We start from the raw sequence: 27,079 nt of genomic DNA, 5'->3' as shown, positions 1-27,079 counted from the left end.
AAATTAAAAATAGCATTAGTATCATTTCATAAAACTAGAATGTCACTTTTTTTTTTGTGTTTGCTTGAGTGTGTAAATATTTTTTTTTCAAACTAGGATAAAAAAATGCATTGACAAGCTTCATCAAGTTTGCATTAATATTTTGACCAAAGCTTAGTTTTTGGAAATCATTGTATATTTTAGAAAGTTTTAGCTACCTCAAAAACTTGGTATCGACTCTATTTTTTCAAGTTTCCTTTTAGTTTTCAAAGGTCCTAGTTTTCTTCAAGTAGCAATAGCATGTCTACTCCACTAGGGACTAAGATTAAATCTATTTTATTGTGTTTAATTTAAGTCTACTTGATTGAATATGTATACATATTTTTTTTAGTTTTCACACACTTCACAAAAACCCATAAAGCTCTAAAATTTGAGCTCGTCCCTTTTTTGGATTATATAAGGAAGATTTAGATGGAGAATGTGGTTTATTTTCACCAATAATCACTTGAAATTTCACTTGGTTTGGAACTCACCTTATGCATGAAATGAGAGTTGCTCTTTTACTCTTGATGTGGGGATATATAATTTTTTTTTAAAAACGATATCATTTTAAATAAAAAAAAATTCAAAAATTAACTCGGATAATTTTTGACATGATCAAAACTTGGTTATCCGGTCAAAATCTAAAAATCCGGGCCTTGGACAGACAGGTTTAAAAACTCTGGTCTCTTGTTAAGTTATATTAGTTGTTATTTTTTAAAAAAGTTTTTATTTAAAAAATATATTAAAATAATATTTTTTTTTATTTTTTTTTAAATATTTTTATATCCCCACATCAAAATAATTTAAAAAAAAAAAAATATAAATAAAAAAATATTTTAATCTTTTCTAACAACATTTTTTAATACACAAAACAAACCAATAAAAATGCTTGAAGTGTTTTCGATGTGAATTCCACGCACTGCTTGGTGGGTGGCCTTCTTATCCTTTGAAGGGCACACCAAACAAAAACTCCAAAATCTAACAACACAAGTCAAAGCTCATTTTTTGATCCAAATTTCCTTAAACACAAATCAATCTGATAAGAGAAAACATGAAAGCAGTGTCATTTTCACCAGGAAATCATTGCAACCTTAAACTCCAAAAGTATCCCATAAAACAACCAACACTTGCAAACCCAATTCACTTCGACAATCACCAAAACCAGAAGCCATCCAACAAAAAACACCACTTTCCTTCATTTTCCATCAAAGCCTCAAAAACCCCTCAAACCCCGTTAACCAAATATCCCAATACACCACCACTAGTAGTTGTTGGCTCAGCCAATGCAGATATATATGTGGAGATTGATAGATTACCAAAAGAAGGGGAGACCATCTCAGCCAAGACTGGGCAGACTCTTGCTGGTGGCAAGGGAGCTAACCAGGCCGCATGTGGTGCAAAACTTTCATATCCAACATACTTTGTGGGGCAAGTTGGCGAGGATGCACATGGGAAGTTGATCACTGAGGCTTTAAAGAACGGTGGGGTTAATCTTGATTGTGTGAGGAATCTGAGTGATGTGCCTACTGGACATACTGTGGTGATGCTGCAGCCTGATGGGCAAAATTCTATTATTATTGTTGGTGGAGCTAACATGAGTTGCTGGCCTGAGAAGCTCAGCGATGAGGATTTGGAGGTTGTGAGGAAGGCTGGGGTTGTTTTGCTTCAAAGGGAAATACCTGATTTAGTTAATATTCAAGTGGCAAAGGTCAGGCATTTTAATGATTTTTTTTTTTAAAAAAATTATGTATCACTTGTTATTCATTCATGTTTAATGGCGATCATGTTAATTTGATCATGTTTATGGTTTAAAGTCAGAGCTTTTTATTTCTTGCATCTAAATAAGCAATTGTGTAAATGAACTAGGTGATTTCTTTTGCCTAGCGAGGCTTTTAGTTTATTATGTTTTGATTTTTGTGCATGGATTGACCAGTGATCCTAATTTACTGGATTTGAATCAATTGGGGTAAATGAAATTGGATTGGATATTTGACATTATGAGTTTCTGGATGAGAATATCATTAGCTGTATAAACTCGGCGGAATGGCCATGGCTATGGGATTAGGCTTTGTTGATCTCAGTGACATTGTTCATCAAGGTATGATGGGAGGATCAAAGAAAATGTCTGTGGTTGAGATTTCGTTAATTTTTGACATATTTCTTGGGGACCAAAATGAATTGATGGTTGTCCATATTTGGTGATGGATTTCTAACTCTTTTTCCTAGATTTTCTTTTTGGAATTTGGTTCGTCCAGCTAGATTGAGATGTGGTTTTCTTGGTGCTTTCTTTCTTCCATCAATATATATGACTAGAACAAGGTGAATCCATATGCAGCACCTAACTCCACCGTCGCAATTAGTTTTTGCTAGAAGCTTCAAAGATAGAGAGGTCACTTGGTAAACAAAAATACAAGGAATGTACAGGTCAAAGATTGTTTGTTATTCTATATTTGGATGAAAGAATGGATACGCAGTTTGAGTTGATAAAGTTCTTAAAATTAAACCATATTTATGTTTTTCATGAACCAGTAAATGTTGAAAGAACTCGGGATATTTCAAGTTTAAGGCAATGGATCTCTCTCTTATGAGGATATTACAAAGAGATCCCTATGGAATTTTTCATTTGAACTGCTGGTTATAGAAGGTCCAGGATCTTCTACACTATGTGGAAATGTTGAGTGTCCTTTTCCAGATTGTTAGTTTAATATTTGCTTATAGTTGAAGTTAGTTATTGCTCTATGCAATGCAGAGTGCTCTGCTGAGCCCTGGAAATTTTCATGATATATAACTAGCTTGCGCACTCCAAATTTCAAAAGGTTTCCTTTGCACATCTTGTTGAGGAAATAGTAAGCTACTTAACAGAAATGCAACTAGCAGTCTAGCACTGTTGTGTTGTAGGTGTTGGATGTGAAGTTAAAAATGGTTCACTCTAAAACTAGCTGGCATCATCTTCATGCTGTCTGCCACAATGCATGGATTAGATTTTAGAGAATCCTCTGGTTGAGTTCCAAGGTTAATGTTTTACTGTAGCCAACCCAAATGGTATTTCTTAAGGAAGGTAGGGCCCTTTCTTTGCTGACTGATTTCAATTAAAGGAGTAGCTTCCATTATAAAATCCTTTCAAAGAAACATCTCAGGCATTAAAACTTTTGTTGCATTATCACATAGCATACTCACTATAATGTATTGCTAATGCATTTCCATCTTAATTAAGATTAGCTAAGCAGTATGGTGTCTGATTTTGCTTTTAAGTGGCAACTTTAAGTGTAGTTCTTCATCTATTAACAAGGATTTTAGGTATTTTTTGAGTCATTCTATGTCTCTGTCAGTGTAAAATCTTCTTACTTGTAACTGAGATTTTTTAACCATAAAGAAGATTTTCCTTTTCTTTAATTTCTCATGAATGAAAGCTTTAGCTTGTATTGGTTTAGCCAGTCAAATTTTATCTGGTGACCCTGGGCAAAATATTTTTTAGACAGCAGGATCATCTGTTCTTGTTTTATGCATCATGGCTAATTTCCTTGTTGTTTTATAGCATGTTTCCACCTTGGCTTCTGTAAATATCTGTAGATAAGAAATTGAAATAGCAAAGAATGGTTAAAATTTGACCTGTCATTGTAATATGAAAATGTTGGGTGCCTGATGCAGCATGGACATGGGATTTTTGTTTTGTTTTCTGGTAACTTCTTCTTCACACTGAGCATACACACACTCACACACAAGGAGAGAGGTAAGTGGGTGAAGATGATAACTTGAACCCTTGGAATTACTGGAAGTAAGTACCTTATAAATGCTTTCTCTATATGTATGCTCACCTGATCTTCTGAAACGTCTTGAGATTGTGTCAACAAAGAAAAACTGGGATGAAACCAGTTAGGGAAAAATATAGAGGAACTGGACAAAGAATTTTGAAATGGAAAAACTGTACTTATCTTATATTCTTTTCTCAAATTAGAGGAGACCCAAAGACTTGCTTGCACAAGTAACACAATCATTAAGGTAGCACTAAATCTCCCAAATGCTTGAGCTCTCTATGTTTGCTTGATATAAGTTGATCATAAATTAAGTGTAACAGAGCATATGCTTATTATATACTTTAGGAAAGCCACGCACGCAAATATCTGCTGCCACTTCCTAGTCTTGAATAGTTTGATTCTTTTGATTTGCCTATCTGTGAATATTAATATTGAAATTTTATATCAATTTCATGGATGTTTGAGTAACCTTGGGGTTTGAAGATATCTAATTCCTCAGCTGCCAGTTGACTTTAATGGTTCTGCATTTTCTTGTCCAAGTTTCTGTTGGCGTGATTATTATTATTCATAACTTGTTTTGTGTTCCTCTTGCAATCATTTCTGACCTCTATTGGATAATGCGTGTCTTTAGGCTGCAAAAAGCGCTGGTGTTCCTGTTATTTTGGATGCTGGGGGAATGGATGCACCAATGCCCCCAGAATTGTTGAATGTTGTTGACATCTTCAGCCCGAATGAAAGTGAACTTGCACGCTTGACTTGCATGTCAACTGAAAGCTTTGAACAGATTGGTCAGGCTGTCGTTAAGTGTCATAAAATGGTGAGTTTGGAGACCCCTCTCATTAAGTGCTTTGTTTGCATCAGGTATGAGGTGAAAATTTTCGAGGAGAGATGTTTAGAGGGTAATTTTCTAAGGGTGACATGTTAAAGTTCTAAAAAAGTTTTGAAGGTTGAAGTTATAAGAATGTTTGATAGCAGTTGAAAAAATTATGGAGAATAGTGGATCCCAATATAAATCAAATCAGATTTTATGTTAAATATAATTATAAAAAAAATAATATATGTTCGTGGTCCAAAGTGGGAAAAGGAAGAAAAAAGAAGAACAAGTTTGTATTATTTTATAAAAAATGAGGGAAAGGCACAAAAACTGAGATTTTTCCCTGCACAAGGATTAAAATTGTTACCCTCCTTCATGTTTTCCCCTGCCGCCAAAATCTTGCCAAACAAAGTAGAAGGGGATGGAAAATTAACGGCCCAGCATACCAAACATAGCCAAACACGAGTGTAGTTTCTTACAATTGCCTATCAACTTTGTAAGGCATGTTTTGGATATTTCAAGGACAATTAATAGCTTTTGTTCTCAGTTTATGGAAATCAATTGTTTGATTCCTGTTTCACACATTCATTCACAAATTATGAATAAGGCCGTTACAATGCTTTTAAATATGTGGTTGAATAAGACAGCCATCATCAAATGATGTATTGCACCAGCTAAATGTTTGTCATATCTTTAAAATCAGAATTTATGTCAAGATCATTTGAGTTTTTTTGTTTTGAGTAACTTGATCATCTCGTTATAGTGGATAGTTTCACTGATAGGAAACCATGCTTGGCAGTTGGCACTGAACTTTATATTGTTTAATGTCTACTTTCAGGGAGTAAAGCAAGTTCTGGTGAAGCTTGGGGCTAAAGGGTCAGCTTTATTCATAGAAGGGGAAAAACCAATTAAACAAACCATAATTTCTGCTGCAAGAGTCCTAGACACTACTGGAGCTGGAGATACCTTTACTGCTGCTTTTGCTGTGGCACTCGTGGAGGGCAAAACAAAGGAGGAATGCATGAGATTTGCTGGTATGACCGGTGTTCGCCGTTTTTGTTTGTATTTTATAAATCTCTATATCATTTTTCATTTGAATGATGCCCTGACAATTCCCTTGAATATTTACAGCTGCAGCAGCTTCTCTCTGTGTTCAGGTGAAGGGAGCCATCCCTAGCATGCCTGACCGGACATCAGTTTTACATCTACTCCAAACTGTTTGATCCTTCGAGGGCTTCCTCCTCCTCGTAGTCAAGTTCTAAAAACTTGCAAAAATGCATATAAATGAAAAGCAGACAAGACTTGCTGTCTACTAAAAACTGGTGAGGTTTTTCAAAATGGTAATAAATTATCTTTCTAGATACTCAAAACTGGTGAGTGTTTGCAATCCATTTACCAGAAAATGACCCTCTTCCTCGTTCTGCTTCTTTCTCAAAAATTGAGAATTAATCTTATTTACGCTAGTGGGGGAGTCATGCTCTGTTAAAGAATCCATGTATTGTTTGGAAAAAATAAAGCCGGAAACGTTGCACCCAATGAAAAGCAAGTCTGGGGATGAGACGTTGATCTTGTATATTGCTGCCAGCTAACACTGCTACAAATAGACCGATCTCAGCATTTGATTTGAATATCAGCTCAACTAATTCTTTTTGACTAATACATTGTGATTTAAAACTAATGATTTTAACAGAAAAGGAGAGAGAGAGGACTTTGACTATCACTGTGCTTCTTTTCTAATCTTGAACTAGATTGATAAGCTTCTTTTCTAATCCCTGGTTAGATAGCTCGAAGATCTGAGTTTACATTAATTGTTCAGCCGTTTTCTTTTCTGAACAATACGGATTGTTCTATCTAGTGCATTTTAATTGTGTATTTAATTAGTTTATCTTAATTTATGCTAACTTTTTGTTGGTGAATAAAAATAATTAATAAATATTTTGTTGGTGATTCCTGGGTTGACCGATAATGTTTTTTATTGTAATATTACGGATGTAAAATTTAAAAGAGTTATAACTAACATTAAATTCATTCTTTTCTTCTTTTTCTTCTTGAACCTGCAAATCAAAACAATAGTCACTTCTACCTAATTTACCATAAATGTAAACACTTCGTAGTGTCAGCATTATTGTTTTTGTATATATATATTTTTTCTAAATATTCCCTATATTAAGTATGCAAATCTACCCTTTTATATTTTAAGTTATTATATTCATATATTATTTTAATATTTGTAGTGTAATTCACCTGTATATTTAAGTATTATTTTACAACTTTTTCGTAGAAAATTAAAGTTTGATTTTGCATGTGAGATTAAACATATCAACTTATTTGGTAATGAATTGTTATGTTGTGCAATGAGTGATATCACCTGTTTGATAATTTAAATAAATATTACCAACTTAAATTAAACGTTTTTCTTTATCAAATTAAACATTAAAAAAAAACCAAATGAATTGTTTACAAAATGAATTCTTTCTTTGAAAAACAAACACAGATATCATAAAAATAAGATAAAAAAGAAACAATAATCAAAACATCACATGGTTTTCTTAAAATAAATAGAAATAAAAAATAATTTAATTCAAATCCATACAAATTGCGAACTAATAAACTTAAAATAAAATAAAATAATTAAGATTATTTAATTTTAAAGTATTTAAGATCATTATTAACTATGTTACTAAATATTATTTAATTACTATATATAAAACAAACATGATTGAGGTTAATTATTTAATTCTAAAATATTTAAATTTATTTTTATGTTTTAAATAAAATAAGTACCATTTGATTTAGAAAACAAAATTTGATGCCTTTTGAAATGAAATCTAATATATCTTTAATATGTTATTATAAAAAATTACCTTTCGCTCTCAAAATGTAAACAAATGATTTTTATTTTTTTTATCAAATAAGTTTTGACAATTTAATTACATTACTTTAAAACAAAGCAACAAAAGCTAGAAAAAACAGGCTTTTAGATATTGTATCACTATTTTGCCATGGTAATGTCCTGAAGAGTGAAATGCTACCTGCCTTGAGCGAAAAAAAAAAAACTTGGTAATAGTATTGCTCTCCAAGATTCGGAGATTCAGGATCCTGCTCATGTGATGACTAGTATAATTCACTTTAATATTTCTACAAGAAGAATTTTAAAATATATTGTTCATAAGATTTTTCGACTAGTAGCCCAGGAAAATCCCAACCCGTCAAAAAAAGAGAGGCTAATAATAATATAATGATAGTGCAGCAGAATACAAGGAAATTCTACAATATTGCTATTTTCGAAGCAGGTTGACCATTCTGACGCAAGCAATGACAACAAAAGCGAAGCTCCTAGAAGCACAAGGGAAGCTGAAAACTCCACAAAGGACTCATTTTCTGCTATAAATTCTTGTTTTCGCCTCAGTTCATCATTGCAAATTGAAAAAGGAAACAAATTACTGAGAAAAATCTTGATTCTCTTTGTGCAACAAATGGCTAATGAAGTGGTTCTACTGGATTTTGAGATGAGTCCCTTTGCAGCAAGGGTGAGGATAGCTTTGGAAGAGAAGGGAATAGAATATAAATCTGAGGTAGAGGACTTGAGCAACAAGAGCTCTAATCTTCTCAAGATGAACCCAGTTAATCAGCAAATCCCTGTCTTAATCCATAATGGGAGACCCATCTGTGAGTCAATGATCATAGTTCAATATATTGATGAGGTTTGGAGCCATAAACCTTCATTGTTGCCTTCTGATCCTTATCGACGTGCACATGCCAGGTTTTGGGCTGACTACATCGACAAGAAGGTAAGTTCTTAGAACTGATTAAATTTCTTTTTCTCTGTCATACTGTGTTTAGTTTTTGAAAGGAAACATTAATGAAGTATTGACATGCAAACTGGTTTCGTCCAGATTTATCCTATTGGAAGGAATCTATGGGCATCTGAAGGTGAGGTCAAGGAATCATCGAAGAAGGAGTTGATTCAGTGCTTTAAAATCTTGGAAGAAGAACTTGGAGACAAGCTATATTTCGGGGATGAGAGCTTCGGCTATATAGACATGGCATTTATTTCGTTCTACAGCTTCTTTTACACCTTTGAGACCCTAGGAAACTGGAGCATGGTAGCCGAGTTCCCTAAGCTCGTGGAGTGGGGTGAGAGATGCTTGCAAAAGGAGAGCGTCTCCAAGTCTTTAAGTGACCAAAAGGAGGTTTATGAAGCTGCTTTGCAGATCAAACAGGAACTGGGGATTGAATAAATAAATAACACTGCAAAAGAAGCTTGATGTTGTGGCATTTTATGTTTTTCAACTTGTGTTTTACACTGCATGAAAAATGCAATGTGAACTCGGATTTTAAGAATGAATTCTAAAATAATAAGTAATTTTATTTTTATATACAATTCAAGCATCTTAAAATATATGATTCAAGAAAAGATTTAATAACTTAAAAATACAATAGAATTATTATTCATGTTCATAGATTTTTATTAACTAACAATTAACAAACCTAAAATAAATAATTTATTGTCTCAGATGATCTAAAAGATTATTAGGCTATAATTTGCAATTTGGAAGCATGCAAACAATGTTATATGAAATAGTACATTCCAAAACAAAAACCAATTTAAATGATGATGAAATACAACAGGATGGGAATAAATTTCCAAGAAAATAATTATGTTGCAGTGCCTACTGGTTTACATTCAAGATAGTGCATGCTTGAATTTTAGAGCAAGGAGCAGAATTCTGTGACACTACTTCGAGAGATCTGAACTAAGAACTCAGAAATGGAGAAGGAGAAGTCAAAGGGTAGACAATAAACTCAAAGGGTAGACATACCAATACTCAGTGTATATTGGGATTTCCAAACACAAAGTCAAAGATTTAGGACCATTTAAGTGAGTTTGCATGTCAAGAATCTGTCAAATTCAAGGGAATGTTCATCTTACATGTCTGGGATCTGTTAAATTCAAGGCAAGCAACAAACTCTCCTTAGTTGGACTCAAAATAGTATGAGCTAAAGGATTTCATCTTCCATGTAATTAATCATAACAAAAATTCTGATAAGGCGTTTCTTTAAAATATTAGTCTAACAGAGAGCAATTACATACATGATCCGAACTTTAATGAGGAGCAAAATCAGTAAAAACAAAGCCAACCTTGAGAGAATCTCAAAAAAAGATTTCCTAACGTGTTCCTCAAATCTCTTTCATGGTTTCCCTCCACTTTCTTCTTCATGTGCTAATCAGTTTGACCAGAGTATGAGTAAAATCTAGGAAAGTAAAGTAATCTCCTTCCCCAGAATTTAGCACTAGACCTAACAAAATGGCTACTCCAATCCAGTTTACTGCAGAATTAGTCTCTGGTTTGTAATTTAGGCCTCTAAACACTTGCTAAGAAATACCTGCTAAAGATTACCATATCTAAGAGTCCTCTCAACACTGACATCTCTAAGCCAATGGCAGTAGCAATAACAGAAGTGCCAAACTGACAAATAACGATTGCTCAAAAGAAGTTGTTGTTGTCTGTTTTGACAGATAACAAGATCTTGATAATTCAGTGTGGATCTGTGCTTAGCAGTCCAAGACCAGAACAATTGTTTTGTGGTTAGGGAAGTGGGACTGTCATAGCATAGAGGTACATTGATCTACACTCCTCCACTTTGTATTTGTCTGCTTGTTTTGAGTGGTTTAACAAAACCAACAAAATAATTCTAATTACTGAAGAAATCCCTTACTGTATAGGCTTCTCTTTTTAAAAAATGAGCTATCTGGTAATGTTTTAGGAATTTCATTTTTTTCTGCTGGTTGTTATGAACCAATTTTGATGTGGGGAGGAAAAAAAAATTATTTTAAATGGCATTGGTATCATTTGACTTGACAAATTCCTTAGATACATACCAATGATTACTTCCTTACGCATCATTTATTTTGAACTAACAACTTTAGATGTGTGAATCAAAAAGAGAAGAGAAGAAAAGTCTTTAATATATATAATTATTTGCACCTAAACAGTATATATATTATAAGGAATCTAAAACATACTGTCCATTAAGGTTGTAAAACACATATTTAAATAGCATATATTTTTTTTTTTTTATTAATGTGGGTGTTCGAGTCAGCTTGCATGCACCTCGACTAATCTCACGAGTCGTGAAGTTAATAACCATATAAACATCCAGTTGTCATCATATTAACAACTATAGGGCTCGAACCTGAAATTACAGGAGGGTAAAACCCTTAATCCCAAGTTTTTACCATGAGACCATTTACTACCTGAGACCACATTTAATGAGCACAATTGAAACATATAGTGTAAACTTACAAATGACATTGGAGAGAAAGAGTGAGAAACATTAAGTTAGTTCCATAATCTTTATACTATCATATTTATTTATTTATGATAATTTGAGTTACTATTTAATACCTATTCTAGTGATTATGTATTTTGATTCAGGTCATCAAATAAAATAATGGATTGTTTTAAAAGTCTAGATAAAGTTATTTGGACAAAGAAAAGGAAAATGGTGCATACCATTGCTGATATTTGCATCAAAGCTATTATTAATATAGGAATGAGACAAAACACTCAATTAAATAGAACTAGTTGGAAATTTCTGTTGACCGTCTTTAAACAAGTTAGTCATGCTTTCACCAAGTCAAAACTAAAATACAAATGGGATGGTTATAAAAAGGATTGAAGGATAAGGAAGAAATTGATTTCTGAAGCTAGTGTTGGATACCAAAAACCTTCTTGGATTGATCATGTATGAGATGGAATTGGGGATGATAAAAGTAAGACATTAACAAAGGATTCTTGATTTCATGATATATTAATAATCCAATCTATAACATTTTAATTCCAAAAACAATAAAATTACTACATGTTTTTTTAGTTATTTTATTATCAAAATCACTTTTAAAAGCAATTTTAACTAAACATCTTTAAATTGTTTTTTCTTCAACATCAACTTTAATTATAGTTTTAATTAATCACATATTTTTCAAACTAAACACAACCAAAAGTGATTTTCTAAACTAATTTTCTTAAAATTACAACCACAAAAGTTACTACAATATCAAATATATAATTAATATGTTCACAACAATTCTTGTCCGTATGTGATTAACAATAAGGTCATAACTAGACATGTTGGACTCTTCCAATATCAAATTATGTTGTTAATTTGGATGGCCTGTTCGAAGGTTTTCGTACTAATAATTTGTTTATAATAGTATCTCATGCTAGTGCAAAGATGAATGTGGGGGTACATATGTTGTTTCACTGTCTGTATGTTGAATTTTCTTGCAAATGACATAGGTCTAACTAAGTTATTTCTCGTGCTGATGCTATCATTATGGCTTGAACAGAAAAAAATTGAAAGTAAAAAAATAATATTTAGATCGACATTATTATTAAACTCGATACAACTATTCAAACTTCAAAACTTTTAGCTCACTTTTTTATTTAGTCTAAATTTTAAATTAAATTATGTTAAAATTACCTTGATATGACCTTATTGACTGGATAAATAAAAAAAAAATCAAAGAAAAAGAAGAAGAAGAAGAATAGGTCAGGTTATCTCTAGTTAACCTACAAAAACTACAACTTGGGTTATGAACACCACTTGATCGCATTAATTTTTTTATGTTATTATTTAATAAGAAATAATACAAAAAAATAATTTATTATCAATACAATACTAAAGAATAAAATTAAAAAAACCTCATACTAAAAAATAGAATTGAAAAGAAAAACCTAAAAGATAAAAGAAGAAGAAGAAAAAGAAGAAGTTAAAAAAACCCTGAATGAATAAAGAAAGGGGCTTCTTACAACAAAGCTATGGGTCTGTTATCAAGGTTTGGAAATCTGGTCTAATTTTTTTTTAATTTTTGATTATTCTCTTTGCCCCTCATTATTTGAGAATGGAAAGATTTTTTTCAAATTTAAATTTATTTATTTAGAATTTAGGTTTTTTTTTTATTTATTGGAGTTGGACTATCTTATTTATTTTAGTTGTTTGATCATAAGTTTATGGACACCATGTGCTTAGATTGCAGTATCAATCTAAATTTTTGGAAAGAGTAGACCTATCAAGCTCCAATCATGTGAAGGTTGAGAAGTTTGATGAGAAGGCATACCCAACACCTTACAGCAAAATAATCTTCAGTTCATCTCTGCTTGCAAGAAGCCACATTCTATGTGATTGGACAGGAAATTCTAGTGCCTTCCTGGAAGTAGTGGTGGAGCCTACATGTGGCTCCCTCTTTCATATTATTTCCCCTAATGAATTATGTGTGATTCATTTTGATAATTGGGACTTGAATTTATATCTCCTAGCTAGATTAGAAACAGCAGTGGTATTTTGTGTTTGTAAAACTTGGGTCAGGTGTATTATTTATGCATTAGCACTGCCACTTACACGTATTGTTTTTGTGTTTGCAAAATGAGAGGAGGACTCAAATTCTAAGATCCGTTTGTGTCCTCTGCTCTGCAATGGAGGGTCGCTTTGGGAGTTGTTCTTGATGTTTTGAACTCTGCTGAAGAATCAGGCAAATTCTGTCCTTGGCAAAACTGAATCCAGGAATGTTGCATTAGTCATAATGGGACGGAAGCAGGAAATAGGAGTTTGAAAGCAATAATTATCGAACAAATTCACTTCAATATTCCAAAAGAACTTGAAGGACCGTAGTTTATTTATCGTGGTTGCAGATGTTATGTAATGGTTGTGGGCAAGCTATCAGCAGCTTATACCAGAATTTCTATTTCTACATCTTTTTTATTTTTTGGTTAAAACCCTAAATAAATTAGCTTGGATATGGTGGATGATGCAACATAAGAATAGATGGCAGCCTCATTTGGAAGTTTGTGCAGAAATATATACATGTCTGCGTTCAGGGAGTAAAGCAAGTTCTAGCAAAGCTCGGTGCCAAAGTTTGGGCTTTATTTGCGGACGGGAAAGCCAATCAAGCACCTCTATTATTTCTGCTGCATAGTAATTTACACTACTGGAGCTGGAGATACCTTCCCTGCTGCTATTGTAGTGGCCGTGCTGGTTAATCGCCGGTAGCCTAGCTGAAAATTGTGAGAGCATGCGTTATGTTTATATTCAACCTCTATATCGGATCTTGTTTTAACAAGCCCTCATGATTCCCTGAGCTTTTACAAACTGCAGCAACTCTCTTGTGATCAAATGAAGAGAATCATCCCTAGCATGCCTGACGGGATGTCAGCTTTGAATTCAGTTTGTTTGAGGGCTTTTACCTTCGCTCCTTTTACAGTCGGGTCAAGTGCCATCAACTTGCAGCGGTGCATACAAATGGAAAGCAGAGGTTTACTCTGTTTTCTGGTGAGAAATGGATAACTCTTTTCAAAATTGTGAGAAAAATAATATTTCAAGAGATTTTGAAACCATATGTAAGCTAAGGGACCCTTTTTTTCTCGGGAAACCCTTCGTTTTTCCTAGGCATAGTGTTCAAACATTAGGTACTCTGATCTGCATGCATGCCTCTCAAACATTTTCAATTTGCTGTTGCTCCAGTTTAAATTAGGAAGGGGCAGTCGTAAGGTTTCACCATCTGTTAGGAACCTCAGAATTTTTTCCCCTTCTTCAGGAAGAAGGTTGTGCTTTTGTTGTTATAAAAAAGGTCCTCTCTACCTGAGAACCAAAGAAAATGGAACATTATTATTAATTTCATAATAATCATAACTTAGTACTTTCGTTTTTCCTTTCACGACCTGAAACATGAAAAGGAACGGAAAACAAATTTTACTTGGCAAGAGGTAGTAAACTAGATGATTTAAAATTATGGTCCTCACTACCTGGGAATTGGGATCCGCAGTCAATTGAGAGACAATCCATAACGCACATAAAAAAAATTACAGTTTAGGTCCACATGAGAAAGTAGTCTTCGAAATAATTTTTTTTTAAAAAAAAACACAAGTACAAACTCTTCACAAAAACCTAGCTGGTACCAAGAACACTGAAATGTTGGGTCAGTGCCTACACTTGCATCGCTTGGTTTCACTCGTCTGTAGAGACCTCAACTGCTTCAGAAAAGCCACCCATCTTCTTCGTCATAAGCCTCAGTAAAATTACTGCCAAATGAGAACTCATAGTTATCGTCATCAGACATGAAATCAATGTCAGAAAATCTACAGGGGTAGTCTTCCTCATCAGACCATAAAATGTGAGGAAATCGTGAATCAAATGGATAGTCATCAGTGGAATCGTTAGGCTGCCGCAAATCTTTGATGCGTTCACTACATCTTCTCCCCATCTGCCCTTCCACAATAACATTGAAACACCGGCGCAGATCAAGTGATTCAAGGTAAAGACAAGCATCAAGAATAGCCTGCAAGCCATCATTTGTCAGCTTATTCCCAAACATTTGGAGGTGACGTAGCCCGGGCATACTTTCTGCAACAGCTAGTGCCTCATCATCACACTCTATACATGGATATCTGTACCCTGTGGTGTTTAACTTGAATGATCTTAATAAAGGACAACAATGCCCAACTTTTTCTAGAGCTGCCTTTGAGAATGAGCAGTATGAAAGGTCAAGCTCTTCCAGCAATGGAATTTTAGAAGCTGCTGCAATCAATCCCTCATCAGAAATATTCTGGCAAAATACGAGCCGAAGACTTTTGAGCTGAGTTGATCTGTAAAATAATCATAGAATACCGTGGTATCATCAAAATCCAGCAAATTAACACCGTATGCATTCAATTCAGAGTGTCATATTCCCTGTGGAATTAGCGGATTCTTGAACACCAGCTAATGTAAAATTCCCGAGAATGACGACAATTAGCACGGGAAAGCAATTCCCCATTTGAGGGGAAAATTTGGTCTCCAAGAATCTTACATTAAGAAAGTGAGATCACTAATCACCCACCAAACACAATATTTATACAGTTACGGGAATCCGAGGTACCTTGACCTAACAAAAACAATATCAAATTCCAAGACTAGGAGTTCAACAATCCTAAGGGCCTCTACATACATATTGAAGATCTGAACATGAATACATCTCTCACAAGAATGTTTCCAAGAACAATCCCAAAAAAAATCATTTAAAAATAAGCACAAGAAATTGGATGAATTATCGAGAATACCTATCGGCGATGTAAAGGAGGAGGTCATCCGTGCCGAAATACTCGATATTGATACGAAGCAAAGCACCTGAGCTGCGATCGACAGCGTGCCTGCAGATTTTGACCATATCATAATCCATGTCCCAAATATCACCCAAATTACGCATATCGATAGATCTCCACATGGAAGGTTCCTTGCAGATGTTGCGCCATGTCTTGCACACTCTCTCTACGTTTGCCAATATGCCGATTGCACCTACCCTCTTCAGGATCGACGCCATCACGTCCTCCGGCAGCTCCACCCACTTTCCACATTCTATTCCTACCTCTTCTTCTTCACCTCCACCTCCTAGCGTTCGCGCCGGTGAATGAGAATAATCCATTTTTTCTGTTGGATAATTTGTTTTTTTGAAGGGTTTCTTTATAACTATTTTGTTTTTTTGGATGGAAACTACTAGCCTTGTTAATGTGTTCTTTTGTTTTTTAAAAAATAAAGAACTTTTTATCAAAAGTACGTTTTTTTAATAAAAACTTATCACAATCAAGTTTTAATAATTAAAATAAATATCTATGAAAAACTTTAATGATTTAAAACAAGGACTATCTCTTTGATTAAAAAAAAAAAAAAAAAAAACCCTTTCTCTTGTTAATGTGTTCCTTTGCTTTTCAAAAAAGAAATTATGAATTAATTTTTTTTAATAAAAACTTTCCACAATCATGAAATAAGTTTTAATAAGAATAAAAAAAAGAATTAATAATTTTAAAGTCAATATATTTTAAAGCATAAGAATAATAAATTTGATAAAATATATATAAAACATTTATAATAAAAAATTAAAACATAGATATTTCTTCCCAATGAATATTCATAAATAAATTTTGTTAATATATACAATTTAAAAAGAAATTGTTAATATTATAATGAAATGTACTAATATTATTTGAAAACAATAACATAATCAGATAATTATTTAAATATTATTTTGATAAATTTATTTTTTAAAAACTAATTATAAAATACAAATATAAAAAACCAAATAAATAACATCCAGTAATTTTAGCATTCCAGCTTGCACCATCTTTTGTATTGTTAGGTTTAACCCTCATTGTGGTTAGGCAATTGATTTGAAATTTTCTTCCATTAAAATTTTATTCATAGAAAAGAGATGAATGGTCACCTTTAATATTTGTTATGTCCATTTCAATGTCATTTTATACTCCGTTAAACGACTTGTTTGAAAATGCGGTTTAACCCTTGTTTTTTAAAAAAATTAAAATTTTATTTTATTTTTTTACTTAAAATTTTTTTTTTTGTGTGTTTTTAAATCATTTTATACACTGATATAAAAAATAATTTTTTAAAAAATAAAAAAAATATCATCTTAATGTATTTTTAAATGAAAAACACTTCAAACTACAAATTACTACCAAAATCTTGATAAACCCTAAGTCCTAAGCAACTTATCTTTTTCCAAAACACTCAAAGTTGATGAGATAATCGGAAGAGATAAAGATTCGTCTAAATAAGTGGACCTTAGATGAGATGGTAATGGCTTAAATTCATAGTTATGTGTCTCTTATAAGATGATTTTATTTTCTCTGCATTATACCTAATATCTTCAACTTTTGGCATCCTTGTTTAAAAAAATTCCTACTCTCTTCAATTAGCATCATTGTATCGTACTCTTCCAGCTTCCAAGTTCCATTAGCATATTTAGGAATTTTCTCTAAAGCTTCAAAAAAAAAAAAAAAAAAAAAGAATATTCATATACAATTGCTCAAATATTGGCTTCTATTTTACTATGGGGAATCTTTAGCTGGTCTAGTTTCACTTTTATTGTTGCTCCATGAAATATTAGGGTGATTTCTTTAATCGAGATTAATAATGTGTGTGAGATTATGGTTGTTTTTTTAAAATATTTTTTGTTTAAAAATACATTAAAATAATATTTTTTAAAAAAAAAATTATTTTTAATATCATCATCTCAAAAATAATCAAAAAATACAAAAAAAATTAATTTAAAAAAAAAAATCCAAATTTTTTTTAAATACTTATAGGACCATTAAAACAAATATTGCCTAAATATATTTAAATAAGGATTGTTTGGACATTGAAAATTGGACATGTAATTAATTTTCTTGAAATTTGGTTTAGCTAAAGGCTTTCTATTTGGCAATTGATATTTGAGTATTTCATTCACAATAATCACGCACAACATTGTTTGAATATAATTATCATTCATCTTAGTTAGTGTTTTAGATAAAGTTGTTATTTAAAAGGTGATTGGTAATTATTGGATGTCAATTCCTTTGAAGTCATTAAACCTTTTTCAGTTGATGCATCAACCATGGACATGTTTTTAACTCTCAAACCATAATAAATTTTTGTGTCTCTCTTCTAATTCATATAAAGTGATGTGAACCTACATGTTAATGATAATAATCCTAGAACCCACAAACAAAAAAAAAATACAACCTAAAAAACTTAAAATTAAATTGATAAAAAACCACCAAATAATTACCTGAATCAAAAAATAGAAATTATTGAATGACTGAAAATCTTTATCTTTTGAATATAAAGAATTAAGAACTAAAAATACAAGAATACACTTTATAAAAACAATTAATTTTCAATAATTCATAAAGAACTAAGAGAATAAACAATCTCATGTAAATTACTTACAGACTATTATCCTAAATAAAAATCAAAGCTAACTAATGTTTATAGTTTACAAAACAAATAAACCATAATGGAAAAATAGGGTAAATATAAAACTCCAATAAAAAAAAACACCCAAAGTTTGTAAAATAAAAAATCCAAGTCTAAAGAACCGTTGAGTGTCGACTTTCTGTCCTTAATTCTGACTTTGCAGTCCAGGAATCCTGCCAAATTGATAATTCCAATGCTACCCCCTATGTCCTTGCTATATATGAAATTCCACGGCCAACAAATCTTTGCTGACCAATCTATTTTGATAGCCAGTCATTCTTTCCTTTTTTTGGCTTTACCCATCTGTTTTTTTTTTTTTTTTAATAAATAGAACTACTATATAATTTAATTAAGATCCATATAAATTTAAAACCCATATAAATAAAATAATTAAGATTAGATAATTTTAGAATAATTATAATTATTAAATTTTATAATATTTAAGATTATTAACTATGTATCTAAATATTATTTAATTACTATATATGAAATAAATATGATTGAGGTTGGCTAATTTTAAAATATTTAAGTCGCATTTTATTTATATATAAAAAAACATTACTCATAGTTTTTGAAGTGAAATATAATGTAGATTTGATCTGTGTTTATAAAAATTACCCTCCTGTATACTCTCAAGATTTAAACAGCTAATTTCAAAATTCTTATCAAACACTTCTATCATATTTTAATTACTTTCTTTTGAAGAAAAAATAAATAAAAAATCTCGAAAAACGGGGAGTAGAACTGGCTTTTAGTTTTTCCACCACTACTTTGCCATGGTAACGTTTTAATTTTTATCCTGCCTTATGCGATTAAACAAAAGCGAAAAACAATCTTGGCATTGCTCTCCAAGATTTTGAGATTCTGGATCCTTCTCTTGTGATGACTAGTCTAACTCACTTTAAGAATATTTGTAACGTTGCGAGGAGGTTTCCCAGGAAAATTCCAACCTGTCTAAAATAATGTTGACCAATGATGCAAGCAATGACAACAAAAGCGAAGCACCTAGAAATTCAAGGGAAGCTGAACACTCCACAGAGGACTCATGTTCTGCTATAAATTCTTGTTTTCGCCTCAGTTCCACATTGCAAATTGAAGAAGGAAACAAATTACTGAGAAAAATCTTGATTCTCTTTGTGCAACAAATGGCTAATGAAGTGGTTCTACTGGATTTTGAGACGAGTCCCTTTGCAACAAGGGTGAGGATAGCTTTGGAAGAGAAGGGAATAGAATATAAATCTAAGGTAGAGGACTTGAGCAACAAGAGCTCTACTCTTCTCAAGATGAACCCAGTTAATCAGCAAATCCCTGTCTTAATCCATAATGGGAGACCCATCTGTGAGTCAATGATCATAGTTCAATATATTGATGAGGTTTGGAGCCATAAACCTTCATTGTTGCCTTCTGATCCTTATCGACGTGCACATGCCAGGTTTTGGGCTGACTACATCGACAAGAAGGTAAGTTCTTAGAACTCATCAAATTTCTTTTTCTCTGTCTTAGTGTGTTTACTTTTTGAAAGGAAACATTAATATTGAAGTATTGACATGCAAATTCGTTTTGTCCAGATGTATCCTACTGGAAAGAATCTATGGGCATCTAAAGGTGAGCTCAAGGAATCATCGAAGAAGGACTTGATTCAGTGCTTTAAAATCTTGGAAGAAGAACTCGGAGACAAGCTATATTTTGGGGATGAGAGCTTCGGCTATATAGACTTGGCATTTATTTCGTTCTACAGCCTCTTTTACACATTTGAGACCCTAGGAAACTGGAGCATGGCAGCCGAGTTCCCTAAGCTCGTGGAGTGGGGCGAGAGATGCTTGCGAAAGGAGAGCGTGTCCAAGTCTACAAGTGACCAAAAGGAGGTTTATGAAGTTGTTTTGCAGATCAAACAGGAACTGGGGATTGAATAAATATATAGTATTGCAAATGGAGAGTGTATCCAAGTCCATTCTATTGTGGAATTTTATGTTTTCTTAACTTGTTCTGGAACAGTCTTCGGTTGGTTAGTTCAGCCTGATAATAATAAAGGGTTCTTGGATATTAAACTCGGATCTTCTAAGCAGGGAAAATTATTTTAAGGTCGTGTTTGACTAATATAACATGAGAATAAAATATGGTGTTTTTTTTTTTAAAGAATTTTTAGTCAACTAAATGTTGTCTTAGCATAAATGGACTTAGCACAACTATATGGGCTAGACTTTCTGACCCAAAGACCCAAACCCACAAACATGACCCAAAACTAGAAAAGAAATAACGAAGATCAAAAGAGGAGAAAACATTTAAATTTACACAAGAACATGATAAACGCTCGGATCAAACCCAAAAGCTAAGATTCATTATCAGCCATATTACATCAAATCGAAGACACATAAACATGTACAATCAAAAGTATATAGCAAGATTTTGGGGCTGAATTATCATAACAAACAACCTAAAATCATGACTATTTGATTTTATGCAAAATATAAAATGAAAAACTAAAGATCAAATGTCATGATTTTTAAGTATTTTTAAACCCACAAGGTCCTAAATTAATTATCAATAAGATAAAATACATGTGCAAGAGCCAATAATTGATCAAAAAGATATGCAAAACATGGACCCAAGACCATCTTCAATGGACAAATGTGAAAACCATAAAGCATAAGAACCCAAAAAATGCTCGGTAGAGGCTTTAAAACCAAAAAATTCGTAAAACCCAAAAACAACAACTAAAACTTAAACACGCTCAACACAATTTGCTTGAACCATTAAAACAACAAGAAACAATGAATCAGGAGCAAAACAATTAGTAAAATACATAATGACAACAAGAAAAAATAACATTTTCTATGCATAAACACTCTTTTATTGATTAAAATTATTATCTTGAAGTTTAAAATAAAATGCCTACAATTTCAACAAACCCAGTAAGTTATTATAAAACAATTTAATCCACAACAACATCGAAACTTAACCTAACTTGTCATGGTTTTACAAATGATTAACCAAATATTTAAATATGTAAAATAACATGATACATTATCATATACCATACCATAATCACATTCTAACATATTAAACAAAGCAATCCAACAAAACTTGAATAATACAAACTATTTTTAAAGCATGCTTAAACATCTCAAAACAAATATTTAATAGTTTTTAAAACTAGCAAATGACTTCAAATGATGCTTAACAATCATTTTGAACAACAGTTTAAAAGGGCAAAACAGAAAAGGGAAGGGGTCTGTTCATTGAGCTTCACCCCTCATCAGAGTTTGAAAGTTTATCTTGTAAAGAGAATGCGACTTTCTCCTTTGAATTCTTTAATTCTTTCTTCTGGAATTTTAACTTTTTTTAGATTTAGATTCCACCTTTTCTTTCTCAACAAATAAATCTTTATAACTTTCTTTTCAATTATATTCTAAGTATCCTCTTAATTTCTATGTATTTATTTTCTTTTTTCTCTATGATTTGCTCTCAGATTCCTACCTCGTTTTCTGTATGATTTGTTCTCCTTTTATAGAACTAAAATGGTAGGTGGTTGTGAAACCACTTATAGGTTTGAAGATGGTTTTTCAAAACTAAATCATAAGGGGTTCATTCCTCATATATGATAGGAAGCCATTCTTCTCTCTTCTTCTTTTGTTTTCCACATGAGAAAGTAGTCTTCGAAATAATTTTTTTTTTTAAAAAAACACATGTACAAACTCTTCACAAAAACCTAGCTGGTACCAAGAACACTGAAATGTTGGGTCAGTGCCTGCACTTGCATCGCTTGGTTTCACTCGTCTGTAGAGACCTCAACTGCTTCAGAAAAGCTACCCATCTTCTTCGTCATAAGCCTCAGTAAAATTACTGCCAAATGAGAACTCATAGTTATCGTCATCAGACATGAAATCAATGTCAGAAAATCTACAAGGGTAGTCTTCCTCATCAGACCATAAAATGTGAGGAAATCGTGAATCAAATGGATAGTCATCAGTGGAATCATTAGGCTGCCGCAAATCTTTGATGCGTTCACTACATCTTCTCCCCATCTGCCCTTCCACAATAACATTGAAACACCGGCGCAGATCAAGTGATTCAAGGTAAAGACAAGCATCAAGAATAGCCTGCAAGCCATCATTTGTCAGCTTATTCCCAAACATTTGGAGGTGACGTAGCCCGGGCATACTTTCTGCAACAGCTAGTGCCTCATCATCACACTCTATACATGGATATCTGTACCCTGTGGTGTTTAACTTGAATGATCTTAATAAAGGACAACAATGCCCAACTTTTTCTAGAGCTGCCTTTGAGAATGAGCAGTATGAAAGGTCAAGCTCTTCCAGCAATGGAATTTTAGAAGCTGCTGCAATCAATCCCTCATCAGAAATATTCTGGCAAAATACGAGCCGAAGACTTTTGAGCTGAGTTGATCTGTAAAATAATCATAGAATACCGTGGTATCATCAAAATCCAGCAAATTAACACCGTATGCATTCAATTCAGAGTGTCATATTCCCTGTGGAATTAACGGATTCTTGAACACCAGCAAATGTAAAATTCCCCAGAATGAGGACAATTAGCACGGGAAAGCAATTCCCCATTTGAGGGGAAAATTTGGTCTTCAAGAATCTTACATTAAGAAAGTGAGATACTAATCACCCAACAAACACAATATTTATGCAGTTACGGGAATCTGAGGTTCCTTGACCTAACAAAAACAATATTATATTCCAGGACTAGGAATTCAACAACCTAAGGGCCTCTACATACATACTGAAGATGTGAACATGAATACATCTCTCACAAGAATGTTTCCAAGAACAATCCCAAAAAAAATCATATAAAAATAATCACAAGAAATTGGATGAATTATCGAGAATACCTATCGGCGATGTAAAGGAGTAGGTCATCCGTGCCGAAATACTCGATATTGATACGAAGCAAAGCACCTGAGCTGCGATCGACAGCGTGCCTGCAGATTTTGACCATATCATAATCCATGTCCCAAATATCACCCAAATTACGCATATCGATAGATCTCCACATGGAAGGTTCCTTGCAGATGTTGCGCCATGTCTTGCACACTCTCTCTACGTTTGCCAATATGCCGATTGCACCTACCCTCTTCAGGATGAACGCCATCACGTCCTCCGGCAGCTCCACCCAATTTCCACATGCTATTCCTACTTCTTCTTCTTCACCTCCACCTCCACCTCCACCTCCTCCTAGCATTCGCGGCGGTGAATGAGAATAATCCATTTTTTCTGTTGGATATATTTTATTGTGAGGGTTTGTTTATAACTATATTTTTTTGGATGGAAACTACTTGCCTTATTAATGTTTTTCTTTGTTTTTTTAATTTTTTTTTATCAAAAGTACGTTTTTTTAATAAAACTTATGACAATCAAGTTTTAATAATTAAAATAAATATTTATAAAAAAATTTAATGATTTAAAACAACAACTATCTCTTTGATATATATATAAAAAAAAAAAAACCTTTCTCTTGTTAATGTGTTCCTTTGCTTTTTTAAAAAGAAATTATGAATTAATTTTTTTTTAATAAAAACTTCCCACAATCATGAAATAATTTTTAATAAGAATAAAAAAAAAGAATTAATAATTTTAAAGTCAATATATTATAAAGCATAAGAATGCTAAATTTGAGAAAAAATATATAAACATTTATAATAAAAAATTAAAACATAGATATTTCTTCACAATGAATATTCATAAATAAATTTTGTTAATATACAATTATTTAAAAAGAATTATTAATATTAGAATGAAATGTACTAATATTATTTGAAAACAATAAAATAATCAGATAATTATTTAAATATTATTTTGTTAAATTTATTTTTTAAAAAATTAATTATAAAAAAACAAATATAAAAAACCAAATAAATAACATCCAATAATTTTAGCATTCCAGTTTGCAACATCTTTTGTATAGTTAGGTTAACTGTCATTGTGGTTAGGCAATTGATTTGAAATTTTCTTCCATTAAAATTTTATTCATAAAAAAGAGATGAATGGTCACCCTTAATATTTGTTAGGGTACATTTCAATGTCATTTTATACTCCGTTTAAATGACTTGTTTAAAAATACGGTTCAACCTTTTATTTTTAAAAAATTCAAAATTTTTTATTTTATTTTTTATGTAAAATTAATTTTTTTAATATTTTTTTTATTGTCAAAAATATTTTTAAAAAATAAAAAAAATATTATCTTAATACATTTCTAAATAAAAAAAATATTTCAAACTGCAATCACTATCATAATCCTAAACAACCCCAGCTCCTAAACAACTTTTCTTTTTTCAAAACATTCAAAGTTAATAAGATAATTGGAAGAAATAAAGATTCGTCTAAGTTGACGGAAGATGAGATGGTAATGGCTTAAATTCCTACTTATATGTCTCTTTAATGGATGATTTTTATTTGTCAGTGTTATATCTAATATCTTCAACTTTTGGCTTCCTTGTTTAAAGAAATTCCTACTCTCTTCGATTAGCATCATTGTCTTGTACTCTTCCAGCTTCCAACTCCATTAGAATATTTAGTAATTTCCTCTAAAGCTTAAAAAAAAAAAAAAAAAATTCATACGCAAGTGCTCAAATTTTGGCCACTATTTAACCATGGGAAATCTTTAGTTGGTCTAGTTTCACTTTTATTGTTGCTCCATGAAATATTAGGATAATTTCTTCGATTGAGATTAATAACGCGTGTAAGATTATGGTAAAATGTCGTTTTTTTTAAAGTGTTTTTTACTTAGAAATGCATCGAAATAATATTTTTTTTAAAAAAATTATTTTAACATTGTTATGTCAAAACAACTCAAAAATATCAAAAAATTAATTTAAAACAAAAAAATCCAAAATTTTTTTAAATACCTATTGGACCATTAAAACAAATATTACCTAAGGATTGTTTTTGACATTGAAAAATGGACATGTAATTAATTTTCTTGAAAATTTGATTTAGCAAAAGGCTATCTTTTTGGCAATTGATATTTGAGTATTTCATTCACAATAATCACGCACAACATTGTTTGAATATTTTATCATCTCATCTTACTTAGTTTTTTAGATAAAGTTGTTATTTGAAAGGTGATAGGTAATTATTGGATGTCAATTCCTCTAAAGTCATTAAACCTTTTTCAGTTGATGTATCAAGCATGGACATGTTTGTAGCTCTCAAACCATAAGAAGTTTTGGTGTCTCTCTTTTTATTCATATAAAGTGATGTGAACCTACATCTTAATAACCTAGAATCCTATAAACAAGAAAAAAAATACAACCTAAAAAACTTAAAATTAAATTGATAAAAAACCATCAAATAATTACCTAAATTAAAAAATAAAAGTTGTTGAATGACTGAAAATCCTATCTTTTAAATATAAAGAATTAAGAACTAAAAAGTATAAAGATAAATATTATAAAGACAATTAATTTTGAATAAACTCATGAAGAACTAAGAGAATAAACAATTTCATTACATGCAAAATATTATTCTAAATAAAAATCAAAGCTAACTAATGTTTATAGTTTACAAAACAAATAAACCATAATGGAAAAATAGGGTAAATATAAAACCCCAATAAATAAAAACACACAAAGTTTGTAAAAATAAATAACCCAAGTCTAGATAAACTAATAAGCTGTCAATTTTTTTAGAAAAACATTTGGAAATATGAAGCTAATATGTGTTTTTTAAAAAAAATAATTTTTTTTTATTAAAAATTTAATTTTTTTTATGTTTTTGAATCATTTTAATGCATTGATTTCAAAAATAATTTTTAAAAATTAATAAAAATTATTTTAATATATTTCAACATAAAAATTATTTTCAAAACAATAAAACTTCCGATCAGTTACTCTCAAAAATTTCCATCATAAAATATATATATTGCGCGCGCTCGCTGTTGACTTATGTGTATAAAAGGTGGCCGACGCAAATAAAGAACCGTTGAGTGTCGACTTTCTGTCCTTAATTCTGACTTTGCAGTCCGGGAATCCTTCCAAATTGATAATTCCAATGCTACCCCCTATGTCCTCGCTGTATATGAAATTCCACGGAAAACAAATCTTTGCTGACCAATCTATTTTGGTAGCCAGTCTTTCTTTCCTTTTTTTGGCTTTACCATCTGTTTTTTTGTTTTTTAATGAATAGAACTACTATACTAATTTTAATTAAGATCCACTCTTTGTCATGCTTTTGTTAAATGCTTTATCTTTTTCAAATCTACGGGCCCTCATCCCATTTTGAAAACATGTAAAACCTTTCAGGAAAAAATCTTTTATTGCCCCTAGTGTGGAGTGCAACTATATGTCAAGAAGATCTGATTTGGTGCTCTCCAATTGATGGAGTCATCTCTTTAGTCATGTGTAAAAAGTTCTTTTAAGTAACGATTTCAAATGCTATGAGATTCATATGTTTTTATATATATATATAAAAAAGCTCTTTACAAAGAGAATTCATGGTCGACTTTAATTTTGTTGATTGGGAAATTACGAAATACATCAAGCGTAATATTTCCTTACAGAGTCAGAATTCACGGCCTAAATAGATCTTCTCCATCCATTCTAGATAACATTAAAGCTTCTCCCAAAAACGCTTTCTTTACCACTAAAGGGCCCTCATTGTTTGGCGTCCATTTACTCTGACCTTCTCCTGGTAAAAGACAATATTTTCTTCAATATAAGATCTCCTTCGTGGAACCC

General features: G+C 31.8%; 5 protein-coding genes across 5 annotated transcripts; 3 read left to right on the top strand and 2 right to left on the bottom strand.

Annotated features, from left to right (window-relative positions):
- Positions 1-979: 979 nt before the first annotated feature.
- Positions 980-6,532, top strand: LOC118038346 (ribokinase). Its single transcript, XM_035044663.2, has 4 exons — positions 980-1,729; positions 4,408-4,593; positions 5,429-5,624; positions 5,722-6,532. Exons 1-4 carry the CDS (start codon positions 1,073-1,075, stop codon positions 5,811-5,813), a joined length of 1,131 nt encoding a protein of 376 aa, XP_034900554.1. The 5' UTR covers positions 980-1,072; the 3' UTR covers positions 5,814-6,532.
- Positions 6,533-7,640: 1,108 nt separating this feature from the next.
- On the top strand, positions 7,641-8,974 carry LOC118038345 (probable glutathione S-transferase parC). Its single transcript, XM_035044662.2, has 2 exons — positions 7,641-8,381; positions 8,487-8,974. Exons 1-2 carry the CDS (start codon positions 8,067-8,069, stop codon positions 8,829-8,831), a joined length of 660 nt encoding a protein of 219 aa, XP_034900553.1. The 5' UTR covers positions 7,641-8,066; the 3' UTR covers positions 8,832-8,974.
- A 5,382-nt stretch (positions 8,975-14,356) lies between these two features.
- On the bottom strand, positions 14,357-16,148 carry LOC118038343 (F-box protein SKIP19). Its single transcript, XM_035044660.2, has 2 exons — positions 15,690-16,148; positions 14,357-15,236 (listed from the first exon to the last, which is right to left on the bottom strand). The coding sequence occupies exons 1-2, from the start codon at positions 16,049-16,051 to the stop codon at positions 14,627-14,629; spliced, it is 972 nt and encodes a 323-aa protein (XP_034900551.1). The 5' UTR covers positions 16,052-16,148; the 3' UTR covers positions 14,357-14,626.
- A 3,308-nt stretch (positions 16,149-19,456) lies between these two features.
- On the top strand, positions 19,457-20,426 carry LOC118038344 (probable glutathione S-transferase parC). The gene is made up of 2 exons (XM_035044661.2): positions 19,457-19,838; positions 19,947-20,426. Exons 1-2 carry the CDS (start codon positions 19,524-19,526, stop codon positions 20,289-20,291), a joined length of 660 nt encoding a protein of 219 aa, XP_034900552.1. The 5' UTR covers positions 19,457-19,523; the 3' UTR covers positions 20,292-20,426.
- A 1,511-nt stretch (positions 20,427-21,937) lies between these two features.
- Positions 21,938-23,559, bottom strand: LOC118038321 (F-box protein SKIP19). Its single transcript, XM_035044643.2, has 2 exons — positions 23,237-23,559; positions 21,938-22,785 (listed from the first exon to the last, which is right to left on the bottom strand). The coding sequence occupies exons 1-2, from the start codon at positions 23,494-23,496 to the stop codon at positions 22,185-22,187; spliced, it is 861 nt and encodes a 286-aa protein (XP_034900534.2). The 5' UTR covers positions 23,497-23,559; the 3' UTR covers positions 21,938-22,184.
- Between the last annotated feature and the right edge of the window lie 3,520 nt (positions 23,560-27,079).

Source organism: Populus alba, chromosome 11, assembly GCF_005239225.2.
Source record: "Populus alba chromosome 11, ASM523922v2, whole genome shotgun sequence".
NCBI classification, from domain to species: Eukaryota; Viridiplantae; Streptophyta; class Magnoliopsida; order Malpighiales; family Salicaceae; genus Populus; species Populus alba.
The sequence above is the reverse complement of the archived record's forward strand: the minus strand, read 5'-3'. Positions and strand labels throughout refer to the sequence as shown.

Excerpts from the sequence above, each read along its gene's own strand:
- LOC118038343 (XM_035044660.2), bottom strand. The coding sequence starts at position 16,051 with ATGGATTATTCTCATTCACCGGCGCGAACGCTAGGAGGTGGAGGTGAA. Across the intron at positions 15,237-15,689 it reads CTCCTTTACATCGCCGATAG|ATCAACTCAGCTCAAAAGTC; the intron begins GTATTCTCGATA and ends ATTATTTTACAG.
- LOC118038346 (XM_035044663.2), top strand. The coding sequence starts at position 1,073 with ATGAAAGCAGTGTCATTTTCACCAGGAAATCATTGCAACCTTAAACTC. Across the intron at positions 1,730-4,407 it reads TTAATATTCAAGTGGCAAAG|GCTGCAAAAAGCGCTGGTGT; the intron begins GTCAGGCATTTT and ends GCGTGTCTTTAG. Across the intron at positions 5,625-5,721 it reads GGAATGCATGAGATTTGCTG|CTGCAGCAGCTTCTCTCTGT; the intron begins GTATGACCGGTG and ends GAATATTTACAG.
- LOC118038321 (XM_035044643.2), bottom strand. The coding sequence starts at position 23,496 with ATGGCGTTCATCCTGAAGAGGGTAGGTGCAATCGGCATATTGGCAAAC. Across the intron at positions 22,786-23,236 it reads CTCCTTTACATCGCCGATAG|ATCAACTCAGCTCAAAAGTC; the intron begins GTATTCTCGATA and ends ATTATTTTACAG.
- LOC118038345 (XM_035044662.2), top strand. The coding sequence starts at position 8,067 with ATGGCTAATGAAGTGGTTCTACTGGATTTTGAGATGAGTCCCTTTGCA. Across the intron at positions 8,382-8,486 it reads CTGACTACATCGACAAGAAG|ATTTATCCTATTGGAAGGAA; the intron begins GTAAGTTCTTAG and ends GGTTTCGTCCAG.
- LOC118038344 (XM_035044661.2), top strand. The coding sequence starts at position 19,524 with ATGGCTAATGAAGTGGTTCTACTGGATTTTGAGACGAGTCCCTTTGCA. Across the intron at positions 19,839-19,946 it reads CTGACTACATCGACAAGAAG|ATGTATCCTACTGGAAAGAA; the intron begins GTAAGTTCTTAG and ends CGTTTTGTCCAG.